This window comes from Myotis brandtii, unplaced genomic scaffold (assembly GCF_000412655.1).
Source record: "Myotis brandtii unplaced genomic scaffold, ASM41265v1 scaffold23, whole genome shotgun sequence".
Taxonomy (NCBI): Eukaryota; Metazoa; Chordata; class Mammalia; order Chiroptera; family Vespertilionidae; genus Myotis; species Myotis brandtii.
The window spans coordinates 1,597,734-1,610,181 of record NW_005358649.1 but is presented as its reverse complement, the minus strand read 5'-3'; the positions used below and the strand labels follow the sequence as shown (position 1 = coordinate 1,610,181).

General features: G+C 38.5%; 1 protein-coding gene across 1 annotated transcript in view; it reads right to left on the bottom strand.

Annotated features, from left to right (window-relative positions):
- LOC102252312 (chromosome unknown open reading frame, human C8orf34) overlaps positions 1-12,448 on the bottom strand; it is a 237,754-nt gene that overhangs the window by 82,101 nt on the left and 143,205 nt on the right. Inside the window, exon 8 of the mRNA XM_005866400.1 lies at positions 2,812-2,947. Within this exon, the coding sequence (XP_005866462.1) occupies positions 2,812-2,947 (136 nt within the window). The remainder of the gene's footprint in view (positions 1-2,811; positions 2,948-12,448) is intronic.

Sequence of the window (12,448 nt, the reverse complement as noted above, 5' to 3'; positions counted from 1 at the left end):
GCTCCAGCTCTGAGGCCTCGGCTGCTGAAAGCAGGTTTCTGGCCTTTGTTTACCTTCTGTATTTAAAACAATGTTGCGATCCTGGTGGCTGAAGCCCAGCTGACTAAAGCAGGTTTCTGGGGTTTTGTTTAGCTTCTATATTTGTAACAATGTTTCAAACTGCAAGCTCAGAGGCCGGCAGTAGCAGGCGGGCAACCTGGCTTCCTCTGTCACTGGAGCAAGCAAGCCTCCCTGTTCACGTCAGCTGTCTGGCTGCTGGCCGCCATCTTGGCTGGCAGTTAATTTGCATAATGATATGCTGATTAGCCAATGGGAAGGGTAGCAGAGGTATGGCTAATTACCATGTTTCTCTTTTATTAGATAGGATCTTGCTTTTGAAAGCACAGCATTGCTTTATGCTCCATCAAAAACAATCATGAACTCCCATTTCAAACACCTAAATCTCTCCCTATCTTTCTTTCTAGCTATTTTGGCCTCCATCTTCAACTTCAGAGAATAGACTGATGCTTAGCAATACAGCACAACAACTAAGCAAAGAGACTGTCAAGCTATACTGCTTTAGTTTGAAGCTATTGCTACCTACTGGCTGTGTTCTCTTAGACAAGTTAATCAATCATGCCTCAGTTTTCTTCTCTCTACAAATAAAAATAATAATAGTAACTAACTCTCAACATTACTTGAGAATTAAATAAGTTTTTATGTTTAATGTGCTTAGAATAGCATCTGGAACATAGTGAGAAGGCAATAAATGTAACCAGTTACTCAACTGAATATTTTTCCAATAAATTCAGTAAAGGACCACCTTAAAAGCAGATTATAATTTACAGTATAACCCTATCACTTGGAAGATGAATGGTAAATAATTTAGGGCTGTGTATGTATTTGGTCCTTTCTAAATTCAATAGTTTAAAGACATATTATTCCCATAGGTTTTCCCATTTGAAAAACTAACATCTCATCTCCCAGTCTTCTCCAAAGGACATGAAAGACCTTGCAGCAACCCCTCTCAAGTCAAGTTGTAAATGTATAAATGTGTACAAAATGTACAAGTGTACAAATAAAGGTTTTATTTAAAATGCCAAACTACTCTTCCATAGATGGCCTTGTATACTCAGGATGCCTAACTGCTATTGGTGGGGTGTCCTCTATTTCCCCACCATTGCCAGTGGAAGTGGACTTCTTGGGGTGTTGCTGGAATAAGAATTTCCAGAGGCCCTCACAGGAGGATGAGGTATCCTGGCAAGTGTTATTTCTGTGGAATTAAATCCCTGAGTTTCCAGGTCCCCTCTCCCTCCATCCTGCCAAGGAAAAAGTCCCATTTCATCTTCAGCAGAGCTAGAATTAAAGCCAGAGCTCAGAGTTTCTGCTACATATTTGCACAGTCCAGTCCAGCATCTGGCTAGGTTAGCTTATGTTCCCAGCTGCAGTTCATTGTGTGTAGGATCCACATGGCCATGGGCCATGCAGCTTCTAGGGCCACATGGCTAGGGAGGGAACATGGATGAGTGCAAGGAAGCAGAACAAAAGAGAGAAATCCTTTGTCTGGGGATTATGTATTTCCAAATTTTTGTGGACTTGCATTGGGATCCACCCCTCTAGACAATGATCTTTGTCCTCCAATTAGACTGACAGGCAAGTACCTTCCCTATGTCACCCCAATTCACTGTGCATATGCCCATTTTCCCTTTTGTCTAGTCTCTCCCCCCAGGAATCTGCAGGGAATAGACCAGTGGTTTCCTGGGGAGTGTGTAATTGCAACTTCCTGGTGAAGCTGCCCAGATGGCCGTGTTTATTAGTATAATGTCTGGCCTTCCCTTTGCTCCTTTCCTATTATTATTAACTAGCAAATTACAATGGGAACATAACTATTGCCAGTTTTCTTCACAGCCATAACCAAAAACTCAATTCACCAAATATCACTTGTCTGAAGCATTGTTTCCATTGTTGTATTTACTGTGCAATGGCACAATTAAAAACAAAAATTCCGAAGGAGTAAAAGAGGAAAAGCTACAAAAATCTGATTTGATTTTCCTACACTTTCCCCCTCCTTATTTTTCCAGCAGCTAATCCCCTCTCAAACTGTACAATAGAATAGCTAGACATAAAGGAAAGGAGATAAAACTGGCCAGCCAGTGCATTGTTCTTGCTAATCTGCACCATTTACATAAGGGTTAGAAGGCTTGTTTTATCATTTAAACAGGCTTAAAGGCCTCTTTGCAAATGAGATTTAGTGCCTACAGGAGAATGAATTCTAGCTATTTGGTGAGTTTCTGCCGGACCAGCACTGGGAGCTGACTTGGCAGTAACTTAAGCTACTTCTTTGGCCTCGTCCAGTTTATGCAAAGATTGCTTCCAGCTGCCAAAACTGAAAAGCCTCAAGCTGATTAAATTCTTTCCAGGAGGCGAAAAGGATAAGGAGCAGGTTAAGAGGCCAATAATATTAGATGTTAGACTGTACCTGGGCAAACTTGTGCATAATGCAGGTGGCTTTAGAAGTAGCTTTGAATTTTTCCCCTTGAATCTTCCTTTGAAAGGGAACAGAAGGGCAGACAGCAAATGAGATTCAGAAACTGAGACTTAAAATAGTCCCAAACTGTGAAGTGAGGACAATCTAAAGTCTTTGATTCATTGTTGGTCTGAGTGGCACTGGGCACAAGGATCAACGGCACAGCAAACTCCCTTGCCAGTTAGCACGGAAGATAACTAGGAGGAAAAAATTTTCTTTACACAAAGTACATGCTTTACATCAAAACCTTAGATTTTAAAAATCAAAATCACATTGATATACACTACACCTATAACATGTTTTACCTGGCACACCTTGAACAGATGTTCAGTGTGACCTTGGCCTGAAGTTCAGCAGGGTGAGTAGCACGACCTTGATTAAATTTGCTCCCAGAAGGTGCCAGAGAAGTCACTCCCTCCATTCTTAAATCATCAAGATCCTCTGGAACAACACAAACATTTCAGAGAGAAAAATTAAATTTTAATAGTATTAAGGAGAGAAGTCCATGTTTTCAGGTGTCTGCAAGTAGTTTATAAGTTAAAACATTACATTTCCACTTTGCAAAAATCTTATCTCATGCATCAATTATTATTTAATCATTCTAGATGTTGTTAGAGACAAATTATATGAGAAGATTTATAGGAAGCCAAACCACAACCTCTGCAGCAACTGGACCCAAATAGTCAGGACTAGGGCAATGGCTACCAGCTTCCCTTCTTTTTGTCTTTACTTACAACTCAGAACAAACCAGAAAATGACAGCTATGTTCCCAACTGATTACAAGAGATTCTTTGCTTCTTCTAATTAGCCTGCCTTCCGCTTCCTCATCCAACAATCTCCAACCAGAACATATCTGAAACTTTTTTTCCATTCTAAACCTTTTCTTCTTGTCTTCACCTGGGGAGGAGAATACTGTTCTCTGAAGTCCCTTCCTATTTTTCCAAGATTCTCAATCAAGACTTAAAAGGTCTAAGTTTCCCTTGTAACTTGGTCCTGATATAATAGTACATGCTCTCCTGCTTTATTCAGAAAACAAGGAATCTTATAAAAGGTATTCCATTTACTTGCTCTCAAACTTAGCAAAAAAGGTACATAAAGTTTCAAAAGATAAATTATAATTTTGCCAAACATAATCCATTACTGAGTTTATAGCCTGTGTAAGGAAGGCAGTCTCTTTTGATAAGGCTATAGAGAACCCAAACATTGCAGAGCTCTTACAAAACAACTCAGAGTTCTAGGCTTAACTGGATAATGCAAACAAATTTTCCTGAGATTATAATGACTCTTAGTCCAAGTCATGAACCAACCTTTTGTAATCTGAAGAAGGTTTGTCACTAGGATCCTTCCATAGGCTTCCCCAACTGAAAATCCTTCCATCTACATGAGCAATCTGGACAAATACTTTGGGTTTTAACTCAACTTCATGGAAGTCATCAAAAACGCATCTCCTTGACCTGGTTGCAAAGGCTTATTTCCCTGTTTTAGGGAAATAGCTGCCACTTCAAAATTCTGCTTAACCAGTTATAAGCTTCCCTCTTAATCTCAAGGTTACTCATGCAATGCAGACATTCTATTGCCTGAGAACATACAGCACTTTTCTCCAGCTAATTAACCTCTCATGAGAATGTGTTAACATTCCCTCACATCACCCTTCACCACTGCAACACCCTGATCCTAACAGAACAAGGAACCTCACAATTTTCTTACCTCAGTTAGAAAATGTGCCTGCCTCACCTAGGTTTTTTAATAACTGAAAACTTGACCTAATATTATTCGTTGATAGATCATACATTAAAATTTGACCTAATATTATTCGTTGATATATGGAAACTTGAAACTGGAATGGAATATGCTACCACCAACTTAAGCTTGCCTTTAGAATACAATCTTTTGTGTTATTGCACTTACTTAAGCTTGTCCACTAGCCAAAGACCACAGAATGAATATATATATATATTTAAATATGACTTGGGATGCTTTGGAAACAAAGGTGTTCTCAACTCTGCTGAAAATCCTATCAAAAGTGAACAAGTGTCCTAGCCAGTTTGGCTCAGTGGATAGAGCATCAGCCCATGAACTGAAGGGTCCCAGGTTTAATTCTGGTCAAGGACACATACCTCGGTTGCAGGCTCGATCCCTGGCCCTGGTCAGGGTACATGCGGCGGGTAGCCAATGAATGTCTCTCTCTCACATCGATGTTTCTCTCTCTCTCTGTCTCTCCCCCTCCCTTCCACTCTCTTAAAAATCAATGGAAAAATACACTGGGGTGAATATTAACAACAACAAAAAAAGTGAACAAGCTGTTTAAGACATGTTTAGATATACTCTTATTTCATAAAGATGCAGCTATTACAAAAGCTAAGGCTCATGAAAAAATAAATAATGATGAAGCTCAAGGAAATACTCTAGCAGATCATTTTGCCAAACAAGCAACCTTAACCATAGTTATCATGCTATCTAAACTCTTTGAGGATAAATACTTAAAGGAATTCAAAGAAACTATTATGAATATCAACATCCAGCCCCTAATTCTAGAAAAAAGAAAGAAAAAAATATATGGTTCTAGCTTCACTCAGATAATCCCTGGTGAAGATAGCTGTTGGGTGAGATTACTTGGTTTCAAAGCTAAATTTCTCCATGAAACTACTCATCATGATACAGATAAATTGCTTACTGTGTGAAATCAACATGACTGGGTAAACTTTCAAAGACAGTAGAGGTCATTTTTTAGTCATGTTTTCTTTTGTCAACAGCACAATTCTAGAAAAACTATAAGATGGGATATGGCCAGGAACAAAATCTTCAAGGGCTCTTTGAATACTGCATGAATTTTATGCAGCTTTCACACTCCACAAGATTTTAATGTTTTACTAGTAGTTATATGTTTATTTTCAGGATGGGTTGAAACATCTCTTTGGCAAAAAGCTACAGTCTTTATAGTTGCTAAAAAGCTGCCTTTTTGTTTTCAATATTGAGAATACAAACTTTTATATCAAGTACCCAAGGTACACACTTCCCAAGAAACATAAAAGAACCCCTTACTCAGAAACCATGGAAAGGTGGAATCAATTACATTCTTAAATGAATTCAACAGAACTTTCAGAAACCCTTGAGCTTCCGTGGGCAAAGGTAGTCCCACTCACCCTTATGTCAGTATGGTCCACTCCCTGAGGACACATTGTTTACTTCCCTATGAACTGGTAACTGGAGGGCCAATGTGCTCCAGGATTTTACCTGATACTGAGCTCTACTCTCTGTACCACACCTTGTAAAATACTACATGAGACACATGCACCATACTCAGTCCTATCACCAAGAGGTTAAGGTCACATTCAAAACATCTTCTTATAGCCTCTTCATAATATTCAACTATCGTATTTTGTCCATTGGAAGATACATCTGAAAAAAAATGCTCTTGAACTTCATGGAAGGGATTTTATCAAATACTATAAACTACTAATACAGAAGTAAAACTCTCTGGAGTAAACCCTTAGATTCACATTTCACAACTAAAGAAGCAATCCAGAATCAACAAAACAAGAAGCCTATTATAATAGGGGACCTCAAACAGGATTCTTTAGAACAATCCAATGACCTCAGATAGTGGACAGTTTCTGCCCAAGATGGTGGATCAAAACCCCTACTAATTCCTATTTTGTTTTTCATCCACTTACTTACAATCATTATTCTCATTTTCTGTAGACTCCTGGTTGCTGCCCACCCATGATGGCCCCTTTTCCTCTTCTGTTCTGTTCTAGATTAGAGCGTAATCAGTCTACCACCAATCTCAGATTATTCAGCTAATGTAAGGCCATGCCATAAATAACTCCTTTTCCCCTGGGTACCTGTGTGTTCCTACCAGATACTACTGGATTTCCTTTGCAACCAGCATGGCTAGGATTACTTTCCTCATACTAATAACTCATGCACTTTAGGAATAGTATTGCAAAACTTATCTGTATATAGGCACCCTAATTCTATAAATCATCAAACTGGAAATTGTAATTCAGACATGAGCTCCAAATGAGGCTACCCTTGATTATTCAGGCACTTTACCTGGGGGAGTTACTGTTTCATTGTTTATACAAATAAAGCAGTAACTATATATATAAAGCCCTAATACGCAAACAGACCGAACGGCGGAACAACCGAACAACCGGTCACTATGACATGCTCTGACCACCAGGGGGCACACGCAGAAGATGGCAGGTGTCAGCCGTGGCGTGATGGTGGAGCAGGTGAACGGGGGCACCAGACCAAGTCAGGGTGCCGGTCAGTGTAATCAGGGTGAGCCTCTGGTGGTCACTGAAAATTCTTTGCTGCTGCGTGCCGCGGTCCCACCTGGCACTTGCACCTGCTGCTGGCGCCGGCCCCACTCACACCTGCTGCCAGCACCAGAGCTGCCGCTCACACCCGGCACTGGCCCCGTTCGCTCGGCACTGTCAGTGAGCACAGCTCGGCAGCTGCTGGCCCTGATCGCCCCTCAGGGCTTCTCCCCCTACCCCTGCTCCTGAGGGGCAATCAGAGCAGTAGCCACCGCTCACACCCACTGCTGGTGCCAGCCCCAATCGCTCCACATCATCAGCGGGTGCGAGCGGGGCCAGCACTGTCAGCACATGGGAGTGGCGGCGGCAGGAGTGGAGCTGCCAGCAGACAGGATACCGAGGGCCATGGCACAGAGGATGGGCCGAGACCCGCCCTTGTGCCTACCGCAGCTTCACAGCCCACAGTTCCTTTCAAGGTGCACGAATCCATGCACTGGGCCCTAGTTTCCAATAATAGGCATCATACAAACAAAATATGTAAAGACATGTATCATTTTAACTCTGACAGAACTAATAAATAATACTACCTCTACCCTACATGAAATATAGATCAGTCTCAATGCCTTGGCAAAAACAGTGATGAACAATCTAGATTTCATATTCACTAGTCATGGTAGTATCTGTGCTACTGATAATACTACTTGCTGTATTTGGCTCAATGAAACAGCTAAGGTAGAAAAGATTATATATCACCTTAAGGCAAAAGCTACCTGACTCTTTAAGATTGATCTCTTATGACCTATGGGGTTGTTTTCTTGGCCTTTGTTGGACAATTTAGATTTTTGGTTCGGAAACATATTTTTCCTCCTTTTTTAAAAATATGTTTTGATTGATTGTTTATAAAGAGCAGAAGGAAGAGAGAGAGAGCAACATCAACATCAATTGTTTGACTCCTGTACCCATCCCAACCAGGACTTAACCCACAAGCTAGGTATGTGCCTTGGTCAAGAATTGAAGCAGCAACTTTTTGGTACACAGAATGATGCTCAACCAACTGAGCCACAAAGGCCAGGACTAGAGTCTACATATTTAAATCCAATAGTCACCGCGCGTAAACAATGTCCAGGGAATGATTAGCACATGATTACACTGCACCGCGCAGTAATTGGTTCTGTTGTCCGTGGTGTGACTTTCTGCAGCAGTTTTATTTTTTAAAAGAAGTTTAAATTTTAATTTCCTTAAATAGACTGTTTATTGTCCTTTTTCATTTAGTGGTCACAATACCAGTCCATAGAATTCTATCTTATTAGTGCTGACATGGGTCTTAAAAGCTTCTGCCTCATCAGATGATCACCATGATAATACAACATCAAAAAGTTAAGAAACTCTTTTGATACAACTGACTATGGAGATGAGTGAATACTCATCAAGCAGTGAAGATCTGGATCTCTAGTCTTACCTTTCGGCCAACTTCCTGCAAGAAAGAGAATAACCAAAAGAGGGACCTGAGAGATTGAATATATAAACACACACTGTACTGATCACATATGATATTAAACAGTGACCTATAAGCTCTGCTGGGATTAACCAGAGAGGCCAAACCACAATCTCTGCAGCAGTTGGCCCAAAACATTCAGTACTCAGTTAATATAAACCAGCTTCCCCTCCTGTACCCCCATTGCCAACTCAGAACCAATCAAAAAAGCCAAATATGCTCCTCAAATCACTTGTATAAGATAGTCTGCTTCTAGTTAGCCTGCCTCTAGCCTCCCCGTGTCAACTTCCAATCAGAACATATCTCAAGCCTTCCCTTTTTATTTTTTCATTATAAAGCTTTCCCACTTTCCTACCTGCTTTTGGGTCTCTGGCAAATACAAGTGATGGTGGGTGAGTGCCTTGCTATAAGAAGCTCTGAATAAATAGCTTCTGCTTGTTCTCAGTGTAAAGGTCTTCATTTATTTCCTTCATGGCAACCTTTAAATATATATCATGCAGAAGAGATATCACAGTTCCCCTGTGACTTTAGAGAAGAAATGGGTCTAAGAAGAGGGAAGGGTATTTCTGAGTCTACATACAATCTTCCTACATTTATAGCTATTCAAAGGCATATTGAGCAGTGTCGTGAGGGTGATGTGAGTACCTCATCCATGAAGTTTTTAAAGCAGAGGCTGGGTAATTACGGTGGCTGACCTAGAATTTTGCTAAGCATTGTACTAAATGATCTCTCCAGTTGATTCCAAATCTAAGCTTCTCTCAAACTTTGTCATTACAATTCTGTGATGGATTTAAGGCATATCTGATTCTGATAAAAATAGGAAATTGAATGTTTAAAAGCAGACTATTTAAATGAAGCAACAATCTCTTGAAGGCCATATAGCTATGAATTAAACAAAAAGTTGCTTCCTTAGTTTTCTTTTTTGAGCTGCAAAGTACACCCCAGTGACTTTTTAATGAACTGAGTACTGAGTTATTCTAGATACTGACATGAAGAAATTATGTGGTTTATTCTACATCAGGGAATAGATATGATGGCTACCCCCTTACCTTCAAAGCCAAATCCTCACTCTCTACTTGCCTTTGCATCATTTTTCTACTAATAATATAAAGCACAAGGGTATGGAGCTTCATGGTAATTATCTAAGCATTTGTAGGTTGCTTGATGTATGTAGAGAACGTAACAAGACATGAATTTTATGATTTCCTTTTTGAAGACTGCCTAGCCACCATATCCCCATATAGGTCTCACTTCTTTTAAATATTTTTTAATTGATTTTTAGAGAGAGAAGAAGGGAGAGAGAGAGAGAGAGAGAGAGAGAGAGAGAGAGAGACATCGATATGAGAGCAAAACATCAAACATGGATCTGTTGCTTCCTGCATGCTCCCTACTTCGGTTCGAGCCTGCAACCTGGGCTTGGGCCCTGACCTGGAATCTCACTGGCAATCTTTTGTGCACAGGACTATGCCCAACCAGCTGAGCCACACTGGCCAGGGTATGTCTCACTTCTTTTTATACAGCTCAGAATAACTGTCACAGTATGGGGGGGTTAGGGGGAAAGAATCCTAGAGTAAGAAGCCTTCTAGAATTTATTTGCTTATTCATTGAGACTCCAGGTTGCTGCAAACTGATACTCAGCAACTGCTATGGCATGAAAGTATCAGATGCAACTGTGATATTGGCAGTGAAATTGATTCCTCTAGTCTTAGGAGAGGTCTTACTTGGACAAATATTCATTTCTTCATTTGTTAACCAACATTCAAAGAAAATCAATAAACTTCCTTACCGAGCTTTAAAGGGTGATGCAACTATAAAGAACGTTGCGTCCTGTTTAGTCATGGAAGGGTGCTAATAATCTATTTAGTTTACAAAGAATAAAAATAAAATACGAATCTACGTCTTCATAGTTCCATTTTCCTTAATAACTTTAAAGGGAGCAGGTGTCTAGGATTAAATAAGCAAGGGAAAGAAATCAAAATGCCTAAACCTAGAAAAATTTAGAAAGTTTGCATAAATTGTAAGAGAGGAGAAAAACAAATTAGAGAATTTGAGTAAGAGCTTGTCCAAGGAATGTTTAATGCTGGATATGTCAGGGGAGAAAATTCCATGAACAGTTTTAAGTACAGAAATTTAGAATCTTAGAACATCAATGGTATGAGCCTGCCTGCCTTCCTTCCTTACTTCCTTCCTTCCCTTTTCTGGGCTATTTCCCTAAATAAAATATTTTCCATGATATTCCCCACATCCGATTTGGTGCTATAGGTAGAGCAGATATATCCTCTTTGGTGGTAAGTAGATACAAATTCAGTATAAGGAGAGACTGGCCAACTAAAAGTCTCTGTGAAGCTATCAAAAATACTTTTTTAACCAAAGAATCTCATAATTCTTAAAGTAAAAATGGTATAGAAATATTATGTTAAAAAATTACCTGATGGGAATTTTAAAAAATATACTTGCTCTATTTTGATACATTAAAATCAAACTAACTAGTGAATGTCAATGTATAGTTAAGAAAGTAGATAGCTTTCATATAATGTGATCAGCTCTATCCCAGAAAAACACAAACACACACACAATAAATAAATAAATGTTTCAAATGTTATAGAAAACAAACAGGAAGGCAATTAACCGAGTTTTAAAAAATGCCAGATATTGTCTATGAGCATTTGGCACTATTTTATTTTAATGAAGCAGAATAGTTTCAGTTTTCTGATGAAAACCTAAATGATAAAGAATTAATAATAAGATGAATAAGTTGGGTAACAGGTAAGTAGAAGTGTACAAACCAGACCCAGTAGTGAAGTACCTTTCAGAGCAATGAACGAACATGAAAAAGCAAGAGACTTGAAAGTACATAGTATTTTGGGAAATATCATGCATCTTATATGACTATAACCTGAGATGTATAGGGATAACAGAATGTAACACTGGAGAATAGTTTAGTCTCAGATGACAAAGGGATATAAAATGATCACGTCTGTAGGTGTATTAACTGAAATAAACAATTTTCTAAATTTATAATATTAATTTTAGGAATATTCTTTTTAAACATAGTTGATATTATAACTAATATAATCTATAAAATAGCCTTCATTGAAATGCATATTCAACTAATATATTCAATGAATTAGGTTATAAATATATTCCTCACAGCTATAAATTCACTACTCATTAACATATTCTTATTTAAGACTATACAATTACATATTCAACTAAATATCAAACATATATTTAATATTGTCAACATAATCAATATAACCTAGAACTATATCTTCCAATTCATTAGTCACTAGCCACATGTTGCTATGGAGAACTTTCAATGTGGCTTGTCCAAACTGAGATATGCTCTAATAGTGCAATACATACAGTATTCAGAAGACTTAATACAAAATATCTAATTTATAACTTTTATATAGACTATATGTTGAAATAAGAATATTTTGGATATACTGAGTTAAATAAAAATGTATTAAAGTTAATTTTACCTGTTTCTTTCTTTTTTAAATGAGACTGCTGGAAAATTTAAAATTACACATTACTTCAATTGATGGTTTGCATTATATTTCTATAGGACAGTGCTGTTCTAGAACAAATATTTCATGAATATCTTAATAAAATTATATTTTTAAATTAACTAAACTATCTTATATCATATAGCTTTAGACTACTAGTAAATAAAGATTTCCTTATGTTGATGCAAATAAGAATACATTTCAATATATCCATCAATATTTATGAGAAAAATATAATCATATTCGTTGTCTCTATTTAAAAGAATATTTACTTTCATTACTTGCTATCCTACTATTTGGTTTTATTTTTATCCCACAGTACTTACTGCCTGACTATATACACACTAAGTGGCGAGATCATTATGACCACCTGACGTTTGTAGGCAAATTAGCTATAATTTCACGCTGAAGTTGCTAGAGGGCCAGACCATTATAAATAGGGAAGCAGGTTGTTTACCATGACAGTAGAAGTGATTTTTTTCTGAAGATATGGGTAAACAATGCAATTTAACAGCCTTTGAATGTGGGAGATAAATATACATATAGCCGAACTGGTTTGGCTCAGTGGATAGAGCGTCAGCCTGCAGACTGAAGGGTCCTGGGTTTGATTCCGGTTAAGGGCATGTACCTTGGTTGCGGGTGCATCCCCAGTGCGGGGCGTGCAGGAGGC